The sequence below is a fragment of the Typopeltis vanoorti genome, chromosome 8 (assembly GCF_054136105.1).
Source record: "Typopeltis vanoorti isolate ZY-2024b chromosome 8, IOZ_Tvanoo_1.0, whole genome shotgun sequence".
Taxonomy (NCBI): domain Eukaryota; kingdom Metazoa; phylum Arthropoda; class Arachnida; order Uropygi; family Thelyphonidae; genus Typopeltis; species Typopeltis vanoorti.
Window position 1 is genome coordinate 116,302,275 of NC_143556.1, and position 27,055 is coordinate 116,329,329.

At 34.5% G+C, this 27,055-nt stretch overlaps 1 protein-coding gene across 1 annotated transcript in view; it reads right to left on the reverse strand.

The window, feature by feature from the left end:
- Nucleotides 1-897: 897 nt before the first annotated feature.
- The window catches only part of LOC150104302 (tachykinin-like peptides receptor 99D), a 213,493-nt gene continuing 187,335 nt past the window's right edge, over nt 898-27,055 (reverse strand). The window contains exons 3-5 of the mRNA XM_090396908.1: nt 26,175-26,325; nt 8,307-8,503; nt 898-1,350 (exon numbers count right to left, since the gene is read on the reverse strand). Of these exons, the coding sequence (XP_090253034.1) occupies nt 1,095-1,350; nt 8,307-8,503; nt 26,175-26,325 (604 nt within the window). The 3' untranslated portion in view covers nt 898-1,094. The remainder of the gene's footprint in view (nt 1,351-8,306; nt 8,504-26,174; nt 26,326-27,055) is intronic.

Here is a 27,055-nt window from a genome sequence, read left to right on the forward strand (position 1 = left end):
GCAGTTATTCAATTTGACTTCTATGTTTTTATATATTTATTTATTTTAGGAGAACCTCTAGTTCTATGTGAGTATTGATAAGCCTGATTTGTAATAATGAAAGGAAACTCATGATATGCTTGGAATGGTAGGTAGTCGGTTGAGTTTTGATGGATTAAAATACATCCGGGATACTCTTCCTTAACGACGCATGATTACAGTTTTTACGCAACCTGTTATTAAGATGTTTGAAATCTCTCTCCTTGGTATATTGCAAATGATGAAGTTTTTTGAAACAAGAAAGAGGAGCGTTATATTACCGAGCTTTATTGCACGGCGAGCGCCATCTTCCCCCAACATCCATTGAGGTGTAACGAGAAAGTCGCAGTGGAATGACATTTCAAATGTCAGGCAAGTATGGTGATAAAGAAGTGTTAAAAAAATTGAGCTTATATGTTCATGAACTAACAGGGATTTGTCTCAGCTTTTAGTGAGTGGGATTTTCAAAAAAAAGAAAAAAAAAGAAAAAAAAAGTGAAACTTGGAAGAGGAATCAATAATTGCTCATTGATTTTTATATATATTTCATTATGCTATAAACAATTTGAGCAGTGATTTTTTTCTCACTGTTTATGATAACTCACAAAGTTGGATTTATTTAGGCCTTTAATATTATGCAGAAACAAAAGCAGCTGACATTTCGTTATAAATTGTGAGCTTCGCAAAGTTCACCTATAAAATGTCTTATCAAAACTGCATACTCTTTTTTGATCATATTTTTTGTAGCAATTGTAGAATATCCTTAAGTGGTGGCATCGATGGAGCAGTCGTGCGCCATGAAAATAAGGTGTTTTTTGTTTTTTTTGAAAATTTATGAATGCAGTGTAGATAAAAAAAAAAGTACACAGCGTTTGACAAACGATTTAGTTTTATTTACACGAGATTTTACAGAAATGTGTTGCAGTCATTAAATCATTACTACATTAGCGACAAGAATGGTGATGAAATTTTGTGTAATTTTGTTATATTTTACAGATCCATTTGAAATAGAATCTGTATGATAATTTAGTTTCTCCTTGATATCTAGAATATTTCAATATGTAATACATGTTGTAATTACAGGTTAGCCAGTTTATCTGATCTTGTGAACTTGGGAGTTAGGAACGGTGTATTGGATCCTCCGCTTCCATTCATTGTTTCAGTAACTGTATGCAACGCCACATTCACATTCCCGTTATAGGTAACACGTGTATCAGCGTATTGTTCGGAGCAGCTGTGTCTTGGACACGCTTGGTTGCGCTGTTCGTAAAGTTTTCCATCATCGTATTTTCTTGAGCAACAGCAAAACACTTGTGCGAATCCCTGTCGGAACCTACAATAAAAATAAATAAAGAATGCATAAAATTACATATTTTAAATAGAGATGGAAGTATTTTATACTAAAAAGCAGTCTTCCTATGTTGTACTCATAAGAATGATTTTCATCGGAGTTCATTATCAGTTGGTAGCTAGAAATAACATCCCTACGTAGGGGTCGTTTAACTATTTCTCAATCGATGATAGACCATAGAAAGCTGAAATATGTTAGTGTAAAAAGAGAAGCGGATTTGGGAGATGTTTCTACTTGTTTGGGTTTATTAAAACCTAACCTACTTAAGTTTGATATCCAAAATTAGTTCTGCTAAAGATGGTTGCTAATTTCACGCCGTTATAAATTGCATATATAAACTTTTTTATTTGTTTTTTATATACTAAAAACACTGAGGCTAGTTTTATGGAACTGTGTTTTCCTATGTATATATAGGATACAAGATATATATATATATATATATATATATATACATATATATATATATCAGGGGCGAATATTCCAGGTGTGCTAGGTGTGCGGTGCTCATCCACGAAATATCAGTATCACCCACATTATTTACTCCCACAATTGTTTGCAGAATTAAAATTGAACACAATATACTAATGCTTCATTGTCCTCTTCAGGAGGGTAATAAAGCATTAGTGCTTCATGAAGAAGGCACTTTTTGCCACATAAACATTGCGTCACATTCTCGTTAATAGCCCGGGTGTGCTCTCAAAATGCATACACCTTTGAACCCTTCGAAAAGATGTAAAGAGGGATCAGTGGGTCAAATTCTTTGCTTTCTAATATTTTTAAACCACTGAAAAGGCAAAGCGGGGTGAGCTAAAATATTGAGCTCACTCAGCACCTAGCATCTATGATTGATTATCATGTCAATCAATCCAATTGAACGTTGTCACTTGTCATGAGTTGAACACCTTTCGTATCTGATGTATATTACAAACAGTTGTTATGCATGTTTTCTGGAACTGAAAATTTGAAAGTGGATGTTAGGAGAAAAATGCTAATTGTTTTTTCTTTTGCTTGTCAGTATAGCATCTGTTGAGGTTGCAACGTTTTTTAGCTGTATATAGAGACATCTTCAGAATCAACAGACAGTAAAAAATATCTATTCCTGAATAAAAATGAATATTCTGTGTATTATAAGACGTTGTTGATCTACAACAAAATATCGGCATATGTAAGATTGATAAGACAGAATAACCGCTGATATTTAAAAAAACAAAACAACACATGAAATTAGGATTCCCGAAAGTATGGATAATTCTGAAATGATCGGATGTTATGTATACTGAGTCTCAGTAAACAAAATAAAATTCTTGGAAAATGGAGCGAAATATACATAAACCAGAGAAATACACATAAGATGTGCAACAAATTTTACGAGATGTTTTGCTGCTCCATCAAACCTTATTTATTCCTACAATACTCTCTCTCTCCATAAGTTTTTTTTTATTTTTTAAATTATGCCATCATAAATTCACTTATTCATGTTTAGAATTTATAGGATCATGCTCTACCCAGCAACTTATAGGACACACATATCACAAATGATAATTATTAATTATTCGTTTACCATTAATGAAAGTGTTTCTACTTACACTACTTCTTTCCTATTCTCACATCTTACAAATGATGGTTCATATATTTTCATCATTGAGTATTTCAATACCAACAAAATATAGCATTCTCTTTCATTGTTGTTTTCTAATAAATCCTAAAACAAACAGATTGTTCCCCCACTCTATGCAGAAGTATTCAAAGTTATTCTGCAATTAATTGCACTGGACCAATTAAGAGTGCTGATGCACTATGCACTCTCAACACTCTTTCATATATCGATAAAATGCAATCACACGGTCATGGACGTCTGCTGGTTGTGGAGGGGGCACTTCCCCCGGGACGGTTTTAAAATTCCACAAATTATAATCGTAAAATTGATTGAGATATGTAATCTTACAACCCTCGACTCTGGGAATGCTTTGTCTGTCTTAAAATTTATTATGGGTTAGCCTGTTTCGGCCCATGGTGCGGTAGCTGTAGAACATGTTTTATTGCTACAATAAAACATGTGTTCATGTTTTTGGTTCATCTTTTTCTGATTTGTGAACAGTGATGAGTTAGTTTGCCCTCTGTGTCTGGTGAGTTACTGAGTGAAGTGTGAATTGTAAATTTATAGTGAAACAAATTTAAACAGAAAAATACATTTTAAAAAGGTAAAAGTATGTAATTTAATATTATTTTACTTGTTAGTTTTATATTTTTTGCTTTTAAACTGAAATAACTTAATTTAGGATTAATTAATTAGTTGATTTTTAATAAAATATGCCGATCAATTTTTTTATATATGAAATTGTACTAAAAACTATGAATTCTGAATACCTTTTTTTCCAAGAATTAAAGATAATTAAAATCGATGCAAAATGAAAATAATGTATTTATAGTTTACATCGACAAATAATTAGATAAAAAAAGCTAAAAGACGTTTATTGATGTAATTATTTGTCTCCAAGCTTTGCCCCCTCCCCCCTTGGAAAATTTTCTGCAGACGCACGCCCATGCATACGGTCAAATTGACGTGAAATTTGTAGCTTGGGTTGCATAATCCACACGATAGCACACCCAACCGAAATGAAGACGCGACGCCACGGGTATTTATATATACAGGGTGTTCGGGATAAATTTGACATATTTATAATTAATTATATTTTTCCGTAAGTTACATGTATTAATACACACTTCTCTTCATTTAAAAGTTTGGACCCTTCTTCATTCATATACAAGATGTCAGAAAGGATGGATAGCTGGAACCCACCTGAATCATGGAAGAGAATAACTTGTATCATGATGATTCGTGCCCGCCATCAAAATAAGGATATTACGACTGCTGCCCAATGCTCCCTGAATACAGTAAAAACAATCAGGCATGAACTAGAGACTTGCAATGGTGACTACGAGGATGTAGCAAGAAGAAAGATCCCTAGCAGACGATCTGATTGCGTTCGTACAGCAGAATTCCTCGCAAATCTGCAGGAACAGGTGTTGAAGAACCCTGGCATTGGAATTCGGGCTTTGTTCGTGGAGTTGCTAACTGTAGTCAAGCCCTGGATAACAAGGGTAGCCAATGGTAGGCCGTATGTATGGCAGCAGGATTCGGCCCCTTGCCACACCTCTGGGAAAAGTCAAAAATGGTTGTCTGAAAATTTCTACGACTTCACCAGTCCAAATGTTTGGCCTCCAAACTCCCCAGACCTTAACCCCATGGATTATTTTGTATGGGGCGCAGAAAAAGACACCAATCGCACTTCCAGTAATACAAAAGCCCAGTTAATGGATAAAATTAAAACAGTTTTTGCGGCCCTTCCCAGGGAGACTGTAGCATCAGCTTGTTCGAGGTTCCGAAGCAGAATTGAAGCTGTGATCGATGCTAATGGTGGTTATTTTGAGTAAATCTTGTTGATAGTATTGTAATTAACTCTGCCTGTAATGTTTTTTTGTCAATTCATTAAATTTAATAGATACAAAGAAGATTTTCTTTTTCCTTACGAAACTGTCAAATTTATCCCGAACACCCTGTATATATATATATATATATATAAAGATAAGCCGAAATTTGAAACGTTTTTATGTCACGTTTTCCGTCTTACCAGCCCGGAACTCGGGGGTTGGGCGCTGTAGACGCCAGGGGGGGGAGGTCGGAACCCCCTAGTTTTATACATTTATATATATATATATATATATATATATATATATATATATATATATATATATTAATTAACATTTATATATAAATAAATAAATAAATATATATATATATATATATATATATACTAGGGTATATATTGTATATATATGTACTTGAGTATATATATACTCAATATATATATATACACTACGGGGGCTACTCCCCCGCCCCCTTTCACCTACGGCGCCCATCCCTTCCCCGAGTTCCGGGCTGGTAAGCCAATAAGCTGGTAAGACAAAAAACGTGACATAAAAACGTTTTATCTTTTTATATATATATACAATATATATAATGTTGGAAAGACTGCTAATTATCTAATGTTGAGAGATGAGTAGATAATGTCTGTGCAGAATAGTATTTATCTGTATATGACAATGAAAACAAAATGACTACTCGACTAAACTGTTGAAGAAAAAAAAAGGGAGAGATATGATTTGTTCTTGAACACGAAGAAAAGCTCAAAACAAATTTACCATGATACTATTAGCGTGTATGGCGATCATTGTGATGAGAAGGAAACAAGTTTTTGCGAAGTGCGGTGTAATGCATACTGATTATTTGAAACACAAACAATGCTTATAATATCATCCAACATCTATCGTGTTGTGTCCTCTCATCACATGTTCGTCATGTATATTACGTACAACTGGAAATATTTTGAAAGTATCATATCTTAAAAAAAAGAAAAACCAGATTGCATAAATTTGAACGTGATCATACATACTTTTTATTCTTGTAGGCATATTATCACCAGTTTAGCGAGTTTCTACTAATATGAATCAGGCATTTTGTACCATTTTTCCTTCCGCATGTCCATCAGTTTATGTATAGTTGTTGGGCACTAGTCTGAGCAGTATAAGACATTCCTCTTAAGGTATCCTGCTGAGTATAATATAATTTTTCTCAGATTATTTAGAAATAATTTGAGACGAATGAATGCTGGTCTTGTTATCCGAGTAGTTAGCGTATTGGCTCTCCAACAAACATGCTGAGGTTTCGAATCCTGCTGTACGCATCGATGTGTTGTGATTGCTTTTAGATACGAGATAAATTTATTCGCCGGGTGTGAGACCATTCCCCTTCTTATTGTAGGAGTGAAGTGGCTTGAAATGGTTCTATGTTTTGTATCTATAGCAAGGTTTCCGGATTATGTAAAACATAAAAATTAAAAAATATATAAAATTAATAAAAAGAACAGAAAAAAAATCCTAGGCATATCCATGGTACTAAAGTGCTAATAGGTGTACAACCGTTCATGTGTGATTATCATATTAAAAAAAAAAAAAGCAATAATTCATGATATACATACAGCCCACTTAATTCAAAATTGTCATGTAGATGTACGTTAACGTCATTTACACAGCGTATATGAACAAGTGCGTGTGAAAAAACAAAGGATCTTTCGGAGTTCAATAAACGCTTTATTGTGCGTGCCCGTCTGGCTACAGCCAAGATTTTGTAAACAGAAGAGCTAACTGGTTTCTCAAAAGGGGAGATATCGCAGGTGTTTACTGAGTGGAAAAATAATCCAAATTGCTTGTCTAAAAGGCGTAACTGTGGTTCTAAGACAGTCTGTCAGGAACGAGATCTCCGTCGTCTGAGAAGGCTTGTACGGACAAATAACTTCATAAGTGCAACAATTGAGAGAAGCATTTCATAAAGACTGTTCCGGACCCATATTTTATCGAACTATGTGCAGGGAGGAACAGTATTGGCAGTCGCGTACCTGTACGGAAACCATTGATTTCTACGAAGAACCGGAAAGTTCGTCAACGGTGGTGTCAGGAACACTGTGATTAGACACTGGAAGACTGGAAAAAAGTCATGTGGTCCGACGAGTCAGGATACACCTTGTTATGTATCGACGGTAAGCAGAGAGTTTGGCGGGAGCCCGATGACGCAATGAACCCAGCTTGCCTTGTAAACACAACTCTGGAGGTGGTGTCATGGTGAGGGGCATGTTCTGTTGGTACGGAATAGGTCCATTGATACTGCTGGAAGGTAGGGTGCTGTCCAAGAGATATATGAACATTGTTGCCGGTCAACTCCATCCTACAATGTTAACTTTTTATCCAGCAGATTTTTATCCACTGCACGAGAATTGTTCATCATTGACTCAGCTCGAGCATGGCAGCGAATTCATCATCTTCCCTGGTCACCACAAAGCCCGGATCTGAACCCCATTTCTTTAATTTTAAAGAAAACAAGAGGATGGACTATGCGTCTATTCAAATTCATACTTACGGATATATTTCAGTAAAGTATTATTCATTTTATACTTGCTGATTACAGATGTCAAAGAGGTCGTCAAAAATTTTAAATGTGAATTTGTGAAGCAGTTGTCTACAGATAACAGAATTAATAAAAACAGACGAAATTTTATCAATATATAAAGACATTTGATTTTGAATCTGGCCTAATTAAAATATACTTTAATCAGCCCCATTTGCTATCAAGGCGTTAATTTATCAAGTTGCTAATTTCAGAGCAGAAAACCGGCATCATTTTCGTAGCATAAAATACATGTCGCTGCACACAAAGTACTGAATCATGTAACTGCAGTAAAATATCAAATTTCAACTGAAAAAGAACTGATATCATATTATGCGGTTCTCTGCTGATGCAAGGCCAAATTAAGTGAAGTTGTTTAAGGCCATCTCTAATTGATATTATGTTAGAGATGGTCTTAAAAGTGAATCTTTCCCAAATTTGTATTAAATTAATGCAGCTATGTTATTGCTGTTAAGTGAGCACTTCAAAGCAGTAATCAAATAGGAAAAAATAAAATAAAAATAGCGACTCAGACTTATAGCGACTTCTGTGATCGTACAGTTGTTTTCCTCCATTTAGCCTTGTGTGATGATGTATCCAAAGTGTGTGCTATCATTCTTTACTTGTCATGATGACAGCGAATGCAGTTTTTATGTTTCTCAAGGCTGATTTTATTAGGATTTCTCTGTTTATAATAAGTCCAGTTGTAGGCATAAGGAACTATAAACAGTCGTGGAATGTGTTAGTGAATGAAGTTTTCCCTTAGGCAAATAGTTATTGCTGCTAGTTGGATGTGTGGTTTAAAAGTGAAGCATTTTGGCTGCCTTTTCATATTATGCAGTCTAAAGTGAATATTTTTAGTAATTATTTTAGTGAGAGTTATTATTTTATTAGTTATTACATTTTATTCATTATATATCATATTTTAAACCTTTACCTGCTATTCATCCAACAGTAGATGATGGGGTTATACATAGAGTTCGACATGGCAAGCCAGTAAATGGAAAGATAGATATGTTGAACGTAGTCGTATTTAGCAATTTCCGGATGATGGTGAGCTAGTAAAAAGTAAATGTGATATGGAAGCCAGCAGACAGCAAAGATCACTACAACGACGATCATCATCTTCACTATCTGAAATATTAATATAATACAAGGATAAGATATGGATGGAGGGCCAAATTATTCATTAATTTAATATTTTGTGTTTTGCAGATTTATTACATGTGAAAATAGAAAGCGAATGACAAACAAACACAAACAAATAATAATTCAGCAAAACTCTTCATTAGTCCAACTCCACCAAATCCTGTAAACTTACATATTTATAGTTATTTTATTATTTTTGATTTGATTGCTATAGCAGTGGTTCAAAAATTGTTTTGAACCACTGCTATTATGTGGTTCAAAACAATTAAGGGAAAAATGTATGTCTGATAATGTTACTTCAAGTTTAATTATTTTCTCCAGTTTAATTTTTGCCCTTCGCGTATACATACATGTGTGTATGTATGCATTTTGCTGAATCAATAAGCAGTTAAATATGCGATATTTTAGTTGTATTTGATATTAGTTGGGAAACAGGCCAGGATTAAGTAGTAATTGCTATGGAGTATCCACACGTTATTAAACTTGAATAAACATTAGTTACACAAGTCTGGTGTTTAATTTTTTTAAAAGCTCTTTCTCTCGATAGAGAGAAACTATATCATAACTTGATTTTCTCTATTCAGCCAATTATAATTTGATTTTCTCTATTCAGAGCTTTACTTGCCATTTTCTAATTTCTATATTATCTGAGCACTTGTGATTTTTTTTCCCTAAGACCAACATCGATCACGGACCATACCTAAGGAAACAATGATTTAGCCGATGCCCAGTTCTTTAGTCTTCCGTTGAAATGAGAAAACTCAGGTTCGAATTCCACCTAGGATGCGAGGAACCATTATAAAGCTTTTCAGCTGCAAGCAAGTTAACCATTCTCATACGAAGATGGTAAGTTTTTTACTCCTGTGATTTTTTTTTTTTTTTTTTTGTGAGAGGAAAAATAGATTTTTCAACACAACGAAACTAGCTATGAAGCACCTGCAATTAATAGCCATTAAATGTCTTATAGCTTTTAATGCGTCAGTCACATTAATAACCAATTTGATCCTTGATCACTTTTTATTAAATATTCATATCTGCTTTAAATTACACGGATATTTATGCATTTGTGTGGTCAAAGAGAAGATATGTCTGATAATGTGAAAATATTTTATTAAGAACTCAAAGTGCTTTGCCTTCTTAATAAAGTTTTAGCCTTTATTAATTATCCAAATATTTGGATTCTTAATAACATCAATATTACTTAAGAATTGCAAAGTTGGATTGTTATTTTTACGTTTAGCACAAATATCATGTTCACTAGCTTTTTTTTGTCAGTGAACTGCACGTGTTCTGAAGATCTATTTGCCGGCTGATAACGATGATGCAATTTGCTCGTGATGTGATCTAATAAAACAGCGTTCAAGTGTTCTGGTGTAACAAAACAAAAGTTCACATCACTCGAGGACCAGAGTTAATCACCTGCTTACTTATTTTTAAACAGGTCAAAGTTATTTAATTTTATTAATTTTATTTTTTAAACGTGATTTCGATCCCGGAAAGGTCACTAAATGTGCAATAAACTTATCATACATTTAGTTATGAGGATTAACTTATTCGGTAATTTCAACACACCAAATATTCTGTCAGTCATAAGTACTGTTCGTACTTGCACAAACGTATAATATAAATGACGTAGTAGTAACTATAGATTCCCCCAAAAACTTCATAACATTCTGTAAGCTATTACAATGACTATTCTCTAAGTTGTGACATGCGCACGATTTTAAACAGTAGCATAATAAGAAATGTGAGGCTCTGGATACACAGGAAAATAGTTTATCAGGAAATAACTTCAAAAATATTTTTTTCAAAACATATGATTTACTTATTTATTATTAAAACCGAATTTTAATTTCTGGATTCTACAGCTTCATTCCTCGAAGGCCATCATTACCAATGTTTACTGGCTTATTGTATAAAATAATTTCATCAATAAGAAAAACTCCTGAAAGACTTTTATGACAAACAGTGTAGTAGTTTTAGTTTGACGTGCCATCTTTCTTATACATTATCAGTTAAACGTAATTAGAACTGATGATTTCCATTATGTCTTAAAGGCCCCACCATTATTTCTTTCTTTTATATCGGACACAAGAAAAATTCCATTTAAAAAAAAAAAAAAAAAAAATGCTGTACCAGAATATTATGGCATTCAAAGGGAGCATCAAAAATTTAATCCAGAATGCAAAATGCAAAAGAACAACTAAATTAACGTCCCTGTGATATGATTCAAGGAAGCAGAAAAACAGATGGAGATCATAAAATGTCATTGTAATGGCGTTTAGGCACATAATTGGGGAAGGTTAAAGGACCAAAAGAAAGTTCCGCTTCGAAGAATAAGGAATTTAGAAGAAGCGAAACATTCTTTTATCGAATGGCTGAGTTGCATAACAATGCAATACTATTTGCTTTTTCTCTTCAAACGAAGAACTCCAAACGAATAAGAATAAAAGATATGCAGCAGCATGACTAAATAAAAATGAGGGAAGGCTGCTATATCACGAACGTATAACTATTAAGCAACTTCTACTTCTATGGACAAAGGGTAAGAGAAACCATCCCTTTACTTCCTTAAAAGCAAAATAATACGTTTTTTATTTTATTTTGTATTTTATTTATTCTGGGCAGCCTGTGTGCGCTTTTGCGTCGTTGGATCAGTTTAATAAGCTGCATGGAAATCAAGTCGTGCGATACAGTGCAGTTAAGGAGATGCTGACATTCTAAGAACAGTCATGTGATTATGTACCTATTTTTAGCTGGATATTGACTACACATTACCTCTAAAATTGAATTTCATATATATATATATATATATATATATATATAGATAGATATTTTATTTTATTTTTTGGTGTTAAAAGATATATATTTTGATAAATTATATATTTTTATATAACTTTTTCTTAACTCCGCCACACTATAGTATGCTACAATACAGATAGATAGATAGATAGATAGATAGATAGAGAAAGAGAGAGAGGGAGAGAGAGAGAGAGAGAGAGAGAGAGAGAGAGAGAGAGAGAGAGAGAGAGAGAGAGGGCGATAATCTTGTTACAGCGTTATGTAATTGCAGATATCATATTGTCGATATGGCGCCAATGCGTACTAGAATAATGGCGACCAAGACGTCTTTTTTGGACGGGTTGGCTTATGTTGAGACATTTTTACGCAATCTGTGTGAAATGTATGCGTAGAGAAAATTGAAAGATTTGTTGAAAGTAAGCGAGACTGGTGAGAGAATATATAGGAGGTGTTTTGAGAATTAGTGACAACTGTATGGAGAGAGTAAAACACGTGAGAATATTGAAAGTCTGGCAAATGTTAGAGTCCGCAATAATGTTGAAAGGGCGGTGTTGGATGGTCAGGAGTACGAATACCTCAAGAAAGAAACAGCATCATCAGGACAAAGTGCGAGGTTGAAAGACTTCAAAAACGTAAAGCGATTGGTAGAGCTGAGAGGATACAAAACAAGCAAGAGGTTCAAGGTAAGAAAAAAACGTATGCCTAACCGAGAGGAGGAGGAGCAGGAGGGTAAGGAGAAAATTTTGTAAGGTGGTTCTATGATAAGAGGAATACTTAATATGAAAGCATGAATAAATCTTGTTTCCGTAGCACAAAAATGAATAGAATTAGTGAAGCCTTCAGGATGCAAAAAATATAAGGTGAAAGAATGATTTCATTCAAATTTTTCTCCTTTCAAATCACTAATGATTTGAAAGGAGAAAAATATTATATGAGAGAAGATAGGAAAGAGTTATAGGAAGAACCGTCGTTAGCCCAGTGGCTGTGTGCTTCGCAACGATATGAGTGGGGAAGGAGTGTCCCAGGTTCGATTCCCGTCGAAAACGTGAGGAATTTGAGGATCTTCCATAGCCAGGTTAGCCAGTCTTGGGTGGGGCCAGTAAGATTTTTCCGCCTTTTTTATCTGGCGTTTTTCATCCTGCAAGCAGGCAAACCGGCCCCGTGAACACACACGAATCTACAGCCATAAATACCTAACCCCCCAATGAGGGGGCTCAACTCGCCCCAGTAGGGACGGGGAGAAAAAGGGAGTAAACTCCATACGAATAAATAAATAAATAGCAAGAATCGAAAAAGAAGAAGAACGAGGAATGGAGCTTATAAGTCTGCTACCTAACCATGCTAGAGCAAACCGAGGAGAAGGACAATGATTGCAAATGAACCAATGCACAGGTTGTGCAGACGGGACGGCTAGGGATCTGTAGACCTATGGAATGAAGGTGATTGACAGTAGGACTTATATAATGCCAATGGACTGCACTTAAATAGATTCGGAGTTTTGGTGTGTAGAGAAAGTTTTGTTCATTGAGAGAGAGAGAGAGAGAGAGAGAGAGTGGAAGCACAAAGTCAGTAAAGCTAAAGTTATTAGGAGTGGATGCAGATAAGTGTGCGTGCAGGCACACATGAGGCGAGTGAGTGTGAGAATGAAAAAAAAATAGTGAATATATCTCTCAAGAGACAGAATGAAATGGGATAGTCAGTGCAAGGTGTAAAGGTTTCAGGCATTGGTTATATATATATCAGGGGCGAATATTCCGGGTCTGCTAGGTGTGCAATGCTCATTCACAAAATATCAGTATCATCCATATTATATTTCTGCATTTATTCCCATTAAAGACTCCCCCAATTGTTTACATACTTCGCACGACTCCTAAATTGAACACAATATACTGTACTATGCTTCATTGTCCTCTTCATGAGGGTAATAAAGCATTAGTACTTCATGCAGAAGGCATTTTTTGCTGCGTAAACATTGTGTCACATTTGTGTTAATAGCCAGGGTGTGCTTTCGAAATGCATGCACTTTTGCGCTCTTTGAAAAGATGTGTAAAGAGGGTGCAATGGGCGAGCTAAAAATTTGGGCCACCCAGCACCTAGTGGCTGTGATTGGTTACTGAGTCAATCAATCCAATTGAATGTTGTTACTTGTCATGAGTTGAGTGATTACTATATCCAGTGGCTTTATTACAAACAGCTGTTACACATGATTTCTGGAAATGAAAATTTGAAAGTGGATGTTAGGAGAAAAAAAAACTAAACGTTTCTCTTGTTATGTAGTATAGCATCTGTTGACGTAGCAAAGTTTTTTAACAGCACAGAGACTTTTTTCTAGTCTTTGGAAACAACAGACAGTAAAAAATAGCTATTCCTGAATAAAAATGTACATTCTGTATATTATAAGACGTCGTTGATCTACAACAAAATACCAGCTTATTTGAAATTGTTAAGACAGAAGAACTGCTGATACTAAAAAAAAAAAAAAAACTAATGAATGTAGGATTCTTGAAAGTGTGGATAATTCTGATAATGATCGGTTGTTATGTATGCTGAGTCTCAGTAAACAAAAGAAATTTCTTGGGAAATGGAGTGAAATATACCCAAACTAGAGAAATACACATAAAATGGTAACAAATTTTATGAGATGATTTCTGCTCCATCAAAAGATATTTATTCCTGCCATTCTCTGTCTTCTTGTAATTTTTTTTTAATTATGCCATCATAAATTCACTTATTCATGTCTAGACTTTACAGGATCATGGTATTTGCTCTGCCCAGCAACTTATAGGACACACATATAACAAATATTAATTATTAATAATTCGTTTACCAATAATGACAGTATTTCTACTCACACTTATTCTTTCTTTTCATTTTCTATTCAAATATTTCTTATAAATGATGGTTCACAAATTTTCATCTTTGAGGATTTCAAATATACCAACAAACTACAGCATTCTCCTTCATTGTTGTTTTCTAATAAATCTTAAAACAAACAATTGTTCCCCACTGTATGCAGAAGTATTCAAAGTTATCCAGCAATTAATTGCATTGGACCAATTAAGATGAGTGCTGATGTGATATGCCCTCTCAAAACTTTCATACATCGATAAAAATGCAATCATACAGTCATGGGCATCTGCACGTGGTGACATGGAACTCCCCCTGGCTTGAGTAAAAAATTCCACAAATTATAATCATAAAAGTGATTGAGATATGTAACCGTATGTCTTATAACTTTATATGTAAGATTTGTCTGTCTTAAAATTTTGTTACGAGTTGGCCTGTATTGGCCCATGGCAGGGTAGCAATAGAATATTATTGCAGCAATAAAATACAGATTCCTGTTTTTGGTTCATCTTTTTCTGATTTGTGAACAGTGAGACCAGTTCATTTGCTCTCTGTGTCTAGTGAGCCACTGAGTGAAGTGTAAATTGTAAATTTATAGTGAAACAGATTTAAACAGAAAAATACATTTTTAAAAGGTATGTGTATGTAATTTAATATTACTTTACTTGTTAATTTTCTGATTTTTTGCTTTTAAACTGAAATAATTTAATTTAGGATTTTGGGATTAATTAATTAGTTGATTTTTAATAAAATATGCCAGACAATTTTTTTATATATGAAATTGTGCTAGAACTGTATTAATTCTAAATACGTTTTTTCCAAAGAATTAAAGATCATTAAAATCCATGTAAAATTAAAATAATCTACAACATTTATAGTTTACATCGATAAATAATTACATCAAAAATGCTAAAAGATTTATTGATGTAATCGATTTATTGATTATACATGGCTTTATATTAAATTACATACACTTACCTTTTAAAAATGCATTTTTCTGTTTAAATTTGTTTCACTATAAATTTACAATTTACACTTCACTCAGTGACTCCCTAGACACAGAGGACAAACGAACTGGTCTAGCTGTTCACGACGTTTATTGATTTAATAATTTAATTAAATCAATAATTATAAAAGTTTATTGATGTAATTATTTGTCTCCAAGCTGTGCCTGTCCCTGGAAAATTTTCAGCTGATTCACACCCATGCATATGGTCAAATTGACTTGAAATTTGTAGCGTGCGTTGCATGATGTAATTGATATATATATATATATATATATATATATATATATATATACAGTACGGGGGATCTTTCCCCTTGTGCCTACAGCACCCAATCCCCAAGTTTCAGGCTGGGATCCCGGTTCTTCATGAATCTCACTTTAATTATTGAAATCACAAAATGAAAATAAAATATTTACTATATAATTAGTCATGACATGCGCGTTATGCTAATTTCAGTAATGAATACTAACACGTACTGTTCTAATGGTCGACAATGCTGCAGAAGAAGATTTTTAAACAAAATAACAAATTGTTGTCTCATGAAGGCAAACACATTGTTCGACGTTTCAAAACAATGAAGCCGTGACATAAAAACGTTTCAAATTTTGGCTTTCACTTCGATGCTGATCAAAGTTGGAATAGCCATACAAACTACCTACACACCAAACTTAGGATAATAGCAAGCAAACTATACTGATTAAAAGACATAGCCCCGACACACATAAAAATACTAAAAGCATTATGTGAAAATATTTTAAGATATGCAATCACATCATACGCATTCAGTAATACAGAGCTTATAAGTATATATGGTCACCCAGACTTGCACCACTTGCAGGTGCAAACTTGATTTACTTGTCTTTGCTTTCTTGGGAAATGGATTTAAACCAGGTTTATATTTAAAATATCTTGGTATCTTTAACGTATATTATACTCAAGGTAAAAAAACTTTCTACATACTCTATCTCTCATCCGGAAATTTTTATTTAATAAGGTCAAAGCACCTTAGGGTAAGTTGTTTTGGTAAAATACTTATAACCTCTGTATTACTTAAACCTTGGTATTTCTAAGCATGGCTCCCACTGATGAGACCTCAATAAAGGTCGAAACCGGTCTGGGTAGTGGCTCCTTGCCTTTAATGCATAGCATCATACATCTCCTCAAGGAGAGATGTGCTTTGCATTAAGGGTAAATACGAAGAATAGTGATCAGAGCTTATTCCCCCTTTACCATGATTTGCCTAAGACTTGCACTACGTGCGGGGTCATCCAGACTTGCACTGCAAACTTGACTTACTTGTCTGTTTGCTGACTTGGGAAATGGATTAAAACCAGGTTTATATTTAAAATAACTTGGTATCTTTGTGTGTGTGTGTGTGTGTGTGTGTGTGTGTGTGTGTGTGTGTGTGTGTGTGTGTGTGTGTGTGTGTGTGTGTGTGTGTGTGTGTGTTAAAGATACAAGGGAATTTTATACTTGGTTTTAATCGTTTTCTCAAGGAAGCAAAACAATGTTTTGCACGTGAAATATATTCATGTCTGAACTACTTATATATCGAGGCTAATGACTTCACATCATTTGCCTTAGTATGTATCCCATAATGCAAAGCACGCCCCTTTCGGACGAAAAGTATTAAAAACCAAGTATAAAATTTCTTGGTATCTTTAACGTATAATAAATCCAAGGTAAAAAAAAAACTCTCTCTCTCTCTCTCTCTCTCTCTCTCTCTCTCTCTCTCTCTCTCTATATATATATATATATATATATATATACATCCCTCGATTAACGCGGTTAATTAATCCCTCGATGTCACCGCGTATATGAAAATCGCGTTTATCAAATCTAATAATCAATGGTAAAAAGTACAATTCGTCCCTGATCGATTACTGTACTAATAGTTCGTTTTATATGGTACTCTTTAAGGAAAGATAAAAATGAATGCAAAGTAAATGTTTAATAAATACTTGTACCTACATTAGTTACTGCAATTTTTTTTAATCAAAAGCAGTTGCTGACTTGGGAAATTGTTGTATAATATTGAGTCGTTTGAACAGTTTTAATTTTTTTCTTATCGGCATAAATTCTATGATTACAAGCAAAATGACTCTCCAGACCTTGGCAAACAAGCATTCTTCGATTAACATCTGGATCCATATCCATTACTTACTGCTTAAGTGATTCTAAACTGTGAAATATTCCACCCAGTTCTTTGACTGTTATTTCCTTTGGAACCTCCTGTTCACATTCCATTTTTTTCGTTCTCTTCATATGTGCCTTGTTCAATTTCAAGAAGATCGTTGTCACTGAAATCTTTTGAAATTGAATCCAATAATTCTTCAACATCTTTTGCATCAACACCATCAAAACCGAGGTCTTCAGCAATTGCAACGATTTCTTTGACCACGTTGTTCACAGGATTTTGAAAACAACCTAAGTCATTAGCGCATTCTGGCAGAGGGTTTTCCCAAACAGCTTTCATGCAACTAGAAGACACTTGCTCCCACGAGTCACGAATGTTCTCAATTGCGTGTATAATGTTAATTTTTTTCCAAAATTCGTGGAGCGTAATCGCATTTTCTCCCGTTGTTGTTGTTTTTACTGGCTTTTTAAGAAAATAGGCTTTCAAAGTTGCAATGACGCCCATGTCCATGGGTTGTAGCAATGATGTTGTATTTGGTGGGAAAAATAAACCTTTCACATTCTCACACAGATCATTAAGAGAATTTGGATGACCACGAGGTTAGCAGTTTCGTGGCGTGAGCATGATTTTGCGTGATAAATTTAAAGGCGCGTTAATCAAAACTCTTGCCGCGTATATCAAGGGATTGCCGCAATTAATTTCTCCGCGTTAAGCAAGGGATACCTGTATACCCCCCCCACACACAATTAATTGTAAACAAATCTGCTCAGAGTCAGGGACAATGTGTTTGATTTAAGTTATTGTATATTAGAAAACAGTAATGAAGGAGAATGCTATATTTTGTTGTTATACTGTATTTCAATTATTCAAAGGTGTAAAATTTGGAAGAGGAGGATTAGGCTTACCTGCTTCGACTACAGTACTGTTTCCCATTGTAAATATGGACAAAATAAAGTTATACATTGATCGAAAATTATACAGGGTGGCCATAAATTAACTTTCCCTATTTGGAGGTATCTATTGCTAAAACTAATACACAGAATGAGACCACATTATATATTGAGACTTTCGAAAGCATGAGGAGACGAATTCAGCCAAAAAAAAGTACCAAAAGTAGCCAATAGGGGAAATTTTGGCGCTGGCGGAGCCAAAAGCAGTCAAATATTTGCAGTAAACGCAGGTAAAAAGGATTAGGCAAATTTTACTGTGCGTACGTGACAGCAGCGCCACCAATTCCACTTAAAAAGGGATTGGGAACGTTCAGGCAGTTATTCAAATGATTGACGAATTGTGCTCAATATGTGTCCTACCTTACCCTAGATATCACTCCATGTGACTTTTGGCTGTGGGGGTATTTGAAATCCGTTGTGTATATTGGTGGTGTTCCTAACTTGAAAGTGAACATCCAGTCCGACTCCTTACGCTCAGGAGGTAACGTGCTTCCGGCAATTGCACACCGGATACAATTTGTTGTACACAAGAAAGGTCAGCACATTGAAAATCGTGTATGTGATCCTGGGGACCCTGATTCTGATGAAAAGACATTATTTCCTGTGAGTTCAATCAGTACATTAATTTCTGTGTCTCTCGCAAGTTGTTGTTTTAGTTTAATTATTATTGTTCTTATTATCATTGTAACACGCCACAGATCCAGCTGGAATGAGTGACGCGGCTGTCGCTTACACCGTCGAAATATTATTATTCCATTTTATCTGCCTTTAATGTAATATCCGCTTGTTTTCGACTCCGCAGCGCCAAAATTTTCCCTATCGGAGAATTTTAGTACTAAATCTTTTTTTTCGAGGAAATCATCTCCACATGCCTTCAAAAGTCTCAATATAAAATTTGGTCTCAATCTGTTTATTGGTTTTAGCTACAGATGTCTCCAAAGGTGGAAAGTTATTTTATGGCCACCCTGTATATTGAAAACTTGTCTATATTAATACAAAAAAATACTCTACGATGTCAGTTCACTCTTCACGCTCGCAAAACAGATGAAACTCAGAAACAAAAACAGGACAAATGACAACGTTCAATTGCATTGGTTGGCACAATAACCAATCACAGCCTCTGCGCTATTGTCTCAGGGTTCACCCTTCCTCTCCTTCTGAGCGGTTTAAAACTTAGAACGCTAAGAATTTGACCCGCTGCGCCATGTATATTGAATGCATACCCGGGCTACTAATGCGAATGTAATGCAATGTTTACGCGTTGAGTGTTTACTTTTAGGAATCAAGCGAAGTCTGGAAGCAATTAGGGGAATCTTTAACGGGAATAATTGCAAAAATATAATATCGGTGATAGTGCTATTTTCTGTGGATCAGCATCGCACACCAAGCACACCCTGAATGTATGAGAATGTTGAATCTGGTCATAGGATCAGAAGATCTTTCCTTAACAAAGGTGGCCACGTTATATCCTACTGGAGACAGTGATTACATGGACAAGAGAGGTTGTGAAACATGTGAACTTTTCAGATAGGAGTTAGATGGATGGATAGTATTATTAAGCAGGAACTGCAAAAAAAAATGTGATTTCTTTTTAAGGAGAAGGGAGCAGCACGCTGACGAGCGGTTACAAGGCTTAAACAAAAATGGTGACTGACATAGTAAGGAAGGTAAAATCAGATTATGAGAAGAATTTAGCCAAGCAGAACAAAGGAAATTCTAAATAATTCTGTTGCTGTGTGGCAAATAAAAGGAAGGATGAGTTTAACGAGTGCTGCTGTAGCAACATAACAGAAGCAAGACTAAATAGTTGAGTCATTAAGTGACACTTTCAAGAGTATGTAGTCCAAGCGACGATAATGCTGTGATAGATGTGACAAGAACTGATGCGAAAATAGAGTGTAATGCATTGAAAGTACTTACTTAGGATATTGCAGATTATCAATGAAATTTTGTCTGTGGGATTATGTGGGATATCGTTTCGCGTAATACTTGAAAATGAAAGTGAAAAGGAATTAGCAGTGCCTCTGGCTAAGTTGTTTAACTTAAGTTTGAGTTGAGTTAAAGTCCTAAGGGAATGGAAGGCCTGCAAAATAACTCCTTTGCATAAAGGAGGTTCTAAGACTGTGATAGCAAATTTTAGACCAATCAGTATCTCTAGAGTAGTGAGAAAATTCATATGGCAATTGGAAAAGTTGGTCAAAGTATTTAAGAATGAGTGAATGAGAATATGATAATCTATTAAGTGCTTAGTGATTCAAATCCTTCACAAAGCTATGCTTTGTGAAGAACTGGTCATGCCTTAGCAATTTACTAGCTTTTTATAACAGATTGACAGCTAAGTTGGATAACGGGAATAGCTACTCAGTGATACTGCTAAATTTTGCAAATGATACCAGATGGAGTTCAGTTATTACGTGAAATATAACAAATAAAGATGAATATGAAGCAGTATGGTTATATGGATGCAGGGCGACTGCTGGAGAGATACCAAAAAAAAAAAACAACTAATATATGGAAGATTAGAATCCAAGAGAAAGCAGGTGACTAGTAACATGCTAAAAGTTTCTGTACCACTACTGTTGAATTGTACATACGTGATATAGGAAATGATCTGAAGAAAAATATTCATTTGTTTGCTGAGTATGTATGGCAACAAAATAATGAACTCTAATTTAATGTAGAAAAGTAGAGTTATGCATTTTGGGGAAAATATATTACAAGCTGTGTACCACAATGATGGAACTGATGAAGCTAGGGATTTGAGTTTAGTGAAAAATAGACAATTGATGTTCAGAGAACATAATGCTAAGATGACCATGGTAGCTTATAGCATTATATTGGGAGAAAGGTAATCAGAAAGAAACTGCGGTTGAAGAGGTGGTGATGATTGAAGCAAGTGACCAAGATGGTGAGTGGTCTGTGGAATGCTCCACATGGCAATAGACTGAAGGTTTTTGGTTAGAAAGTTAGTTAATAGGCGTAAAAGAGGGGGCTGTGATTGAAACGTTACTAAAATGGTTTTATAGAATTGTTGCAGAGGAAATGTTTCAGGATGGTTGGGAGGGGGGGGGGAAGAAGCGATCATCCTTGGAAATTGAGTAAGAGTATGGTTAGCAAGAATATGGGAATTAGGTTTTTCGAGCAGTGTGAATTCATGGAATGGGTTACCAGAGTCAGCCGCTAGCTTTATTTGCAAGTGAATTTAAGGAGAGGTACAATAAATATAGTGTAGATAGTCTGGATCTCCCTCGATAGATCTTCGGACTCCGGGGAGGTACAATAATAGTTAATCTTTAATGAAAGTTTGTAGAGTTTTCTTACATAAGTATTGCGAATTTCATAAGAATTTAATACTTATGAAGCCTGCTGTATTTAAGTTTTGTAGATCCGGAAAAGGCACATGAAAAGGTGCCAAGAGAAAAACTGTTCAAACGTTAAAGTTATATGGTGTCTGTGGGATATTATATCAAGCAATATTTAGTCTTTATTTGAGTTGTAAGACAGCAACTAGAATTGAAGGAAGTACAGGAAGTTGGTTTAATGTTAAATCTGGTGTCATACAAGGATGTACATTATCCCAACTGTTATTTATTATATATATATATGTGTGTGTGTGTGTGTGTGTGTGTGTGTGTGTGTGTGTGTGTGTGTGTGTGTGTGTGTGTGTGCGTGCGTGTTAAAGATACCAAGCAATTTTATAAGCTAGATTTTTTTAAATCCTTTTTCCCAAGTAAGCAAACAGACAAATAAGTCAAGTTTGCGGCTGCACATAGTGCAACACTAGGCAACTCGTGGTAAAGGTGGAGCAAGTTCTGATCACTTTCCTTAGAATCTGCTCCACCTTTACCACGAGTTGTCTAGCGTTGCAGCTGCAAACTTGACTTACTTGTCTGTTTGCTTACTTGGGAAAGAGGATTAAAAAAACCTAGCTTATAAAATTGCTTGGTATCCTTAACATATATACATATACATATATATATATATATATATATATATATATATATATATATGTAGAAAGTTTTTTACCTTGGGTATATATTATGTTAAAGATACCAAGCAATTTTATAAGCTAGGTTTTAATCCTTTTTTCCCAAGTAAACAAACAGACAAGTAAGTGAAGTTTGCGCCTGCACGTAGTGCAAGTCTGAGGCAACTCGTGGTAAAGGTGGAGTAAGATCCGATCACTTTCCTTAGTGTTTTCTCCTAATGCAAAGCACATTCCCTTGCGGAGATGTATGATGCTATGCATTAAAGGCAAGGGCCACTACCCAGACAGGTTTCGACCTTTATTGAGATCTCATCACTTTGAGCCAGACCTAAAAATGCTACGGTTGAAGTAATGCAGAGCTTATAAATTTTGCCTAAATAAAATCAAACCACAATCTTCTTTAACTTTATTAAATAAAAATCTCAGGATGAGAGTGAGATGTAGAAAGTTTTTTACCTTGGGTATATACAATGTTAACGATACCAAGCAATTTTATAAGCTAGGTTACATCTTACTCTCGCCCTGAGATTTTTATTTAATAAGGTCAAATTTTACCTTGTTTAGGTAAAATTTATGTGCTCTGTATTACTTCAACCTTGGCATTTTTAGGTCTGGCTCCCACTGAGGGGATCTCAATAAAGGTCGAAACCGGTCTGGGTAGTGGCCTTTGCCTTTAATGCATAGCATCATACATCTCCGCAAGGGGATGTGCTTTGCATTAGGAGAAAATACAAAGGAAAGTGATAGGATCTTACTCCACCTTTACCACGAGTTGCCTCAGACTTGCACTACATGCAGGCGCAAACTTGACTCACTTATCTGTTTGCTTACTTGGGAAAAAAGGATTAAAACCTAGCTTATAAAATTGCTTAGTATCTTTAACTTAGTATATACTCAAGGTAAAAAAAAAAACTTTCTATATATATATATATATATATATATATATATATATAGAAAGTTTATATATATATATATATATATATATATATAATGTTGCAAAGACAATGAAAATGTTAGAAGCATTGAAAATATCAACTGCATCCTGAATGGAGAACCTTAAATTAGTTTTTTTTAAATCGTGTCTAAACCAATTTTAACTTATGGATCTGAGAGTTGGGTTAGAAATAAAACTTTACCAAAGACTAGAGACCACAGAAATGAGAGGCCTGAGAAAGATTAGGGGCGTGAACAGATGGCATCAATGGCAATATCATAATAAAATCGAGGATATCAGGAAAGAACTTGACATTGATAGCATCCAGGAATGTGTCAACCGAGCTAATCTCAGGTCGTATGGTCACTTAAACAGAATGGGAGAGGAAGATTAGCAAAACAAATGTTCCCTGCCAGGTTGGAAGTAAAAGGACTCAGAGGAAGACCAAGATAATAGGTGTATTGATACAGTAAAAAGTGACTTAGAATCAGAGATATAAGGTCTGATAATGTTGTAGTCCTGACAGGTTACAGATTGATTTGGAGGAAAATTGTTGATAGGAAGTTAGTAATGATGTAAGTTTTCCATATAGTACTATCATATTCTGTATATCCCTTGAGGGTACATGTCAGGAATTTGATAATGATGATGGAAACCCTGCTCTTGAGATTAAATGTGGAATTTTTTCAAGCGACTCCAATAAACAGGTGGTAATCTCATATCGAGCGATGACATAGTGAGAAAATAACATGTTCTGTTTATTAAACGTGATTTCATTTTAACCCGTTGTAGACTGATTTAGGGAAATATGAATTTCGGAAATTTTATTACTGAAATGTTTTAATAACCTCAATAGTGATTTTGTTAATATTTACTGTAGTGGTGTTTAAACATTCGAGGGGACTCCATTTCCACTGGAAGAGCAGAATTTTTTTTCGGACGATAATAATGTATTTATGTTATAATTTAAATTAAATTGAAGAGATATTTTGATATTTGCTGAAACACTTCTTTGAGTTTGGTATTTAAGTAAAAATGAGAACACGGTATTATTTTCCCACATCTATGCATTTGTTAAACTTGAATATTTGTTGCATCATTATGCGAGTTCGTCAGGAAATCATACATAGCATGTTATACAACCAAGCAATGCTACTTTGTGTTAATACAAGGAATACAGCATTATTAAAAAGTCCAGAAAAAATATTTCAGTTATTTAATTTAGCGGATCTTATGGTTGACTGGCTGGCATACTGCCTAGTAAGTGATCTAGCGAATTAGCCACTGTCTCTTAGATGGCATTCACCTACCATTACATCAATATAAGACGTTCATCAGTATAAGAATCATTCAGTTAAATTGACATGGATGAGTAAGAAGTGGAATTATTTCTAAGGATCTTAACGGTAGAGGGGTGTAGCATGATTCATCGTTCAATAACACAGCTTTCCAAGTTTCTACGTCCCATATGTACACGTTTTTTGCACCACGGAAGACGACGCTGCATTTTGGTTCGGGTAATGTGGGCTTGCATATTGCGGTTCTACTATGGAAACCCATGTTGTGCAACTCGGTTCCGAATGTTATTTTTTTTGTGTGTGTGTGTGTGCAGATTTGTGTTCAGTCGATGCCCCGAACTCCGCATTCAAAGTGTCGGCCGACGAATGGCGGTTTTTACATATTATTCTTCATACCACCCTACGGTCGATAAGTGCGCTTCCATCTCAGTATGGTATCATTGATTGTTGACCTGGGATCGCTCAATTTGTCAATAACTTGATAAATAGATAGGCATCCTATGCTGTCTATCCTATTCTGAAACATGACATCATGTTACAACTCTGTCATTCCCTTCTCGCAACCGTTTCATCCGATACAGTTGCATGCACTAACTATACATTTGGGAAAAAAAGGAAAAGAAAAAAAAAAGAGAGCAACTGTTGCATAATTTGGCATACTTCAAATTAGGCCCTAACAGACCGTGGCATTGATATAACAGAAGAAAAAAAATCAGAATACCAGGATATTGTATTACTTTAGAAAATAAAAACCTCCATTAGATTCATCAAGATTACGTTGGAAATAATAAAAATTTCACTGAATCAGTATTATATCTGTTAAATGCGTAGTTCTTGCGTCGATTTGTCTGTTTTACTGTAAGTGAAAAGAAACGGCTCAGTTGTAGGGGAGGAAAATAAACGTGACATATTTAAAACAAATAAATCAGTTCAGTTAGCCTAGAAAATTCCTTCAAGTCACAACTCAGATAATTTCAGCTTCCTCATCTACATCCACGAAGAAGTTTAATAGGTATAATTTCGATTCATTTAATCAGTACTAATTACATTTTTGTAGGTAGACACTTACCACCGCTTCAAAAATGCAGATAATGCATTAATAATTTCGCTGCCAATGTCATCTTAACGTGTGTTATGAATTATATCCTATTCGTATTCAATGGTGAAGGAGTGCCAAATAAGAGACTTCATGGCCACAGATCTCTACCCTCCACACACTAAATTTAATTTGAGAACAATCGACTATAAAACATTGCATTATTAGTATACCCATTGCATTTAATTCAAAGAAAAATTTATTTTTTCTCATGATAATAGCACAGCACTTTGGATGCTTGACAAATAGATGCGGAAATTAAAAACGGTTGAATGATTAATATTCAAGATCACTTGAATTGTATTATTCAAGAACGTATTATTCATCAGGTTCTCATGTCGTTCTATTTGTTTTTGTAGGGAAAAAGACCGAGTTGCTGGGAGGGAAAATAAACGTGAGAAAATTAAAACACATGAAATAATCACGTTATCCTAGAAAATTCTTCCAAGTTACAAATCAGATAATATCGGACTAAGCCTTTTTTTTTCTGCTTATCAAAATCCTCAGCAGCACATCTATAGAAGCGTTGAAAAGATATAATTTTGACTTAATTTAGCACTATCATTCTTTTTTTTGTCAATTAATTAGTTTAATTACCTTTCTTTTCGATTTGATACTTTCAACTTGTTTCGTTGTACTTTCTCCGATACTTTGACTTCCCCAGAGTTCTTTTCCTACACGAGAATACGTATAGGTCATTGAGGATATAGGCAAAATGTAAGTCACAACCAGTATTATGGAGTTATATCTGAAAAGAAAATATATCTAATTATGAATGTAATTAAACCATTTCTTAAGCAGTGAATATAGTTGAGGAATATAGTTGAGGAATATATATATATATATATATATATATATATTTACACAAAATAGACAATTTATATATATATATATATATATATATATATATATATATATATATATATATATATATATATATATATATATATATATATATATATATATATATATATATATATATATATATATATATATATATATGCACACACAAAAAATAGACAACTTGCAGTTTAGTTTCAATTTTCAGTTGCGTTAATGTCAGTTAATTCAAAAATTGAAACCGAAAATTTCAATTTCAGTTTCAATACAGTTTAGAAAATCAAAGTGATTATTATTCCCCTAAGCTCGTCAGCTATTTCGTGGTTAACACATTTAACGGAAACTGCTTCAAACAGTTAATTCCTTTCCTTTTAATTCATATATACTCTTCATCATGTAAGGGGAAAATTCAGATCTGAGAGAGAGAGAGAGAGAGAGAGAGAGAGAGAGAGATGAAGCATTTAAGAACCATTCCCAAGGAAAGGAATACGAGTGTGGTCTCCATCTCTAAACGGCTTTCTCAATAGATCATTGTTCTCTGAACACATCTACCAAACCCAAAAGTACTGCAGTTTCAATTTATTTTCTCTTCGTCTGTTGATACAGCAATTTATTTAATTTTTTTTATTTAAAAATGC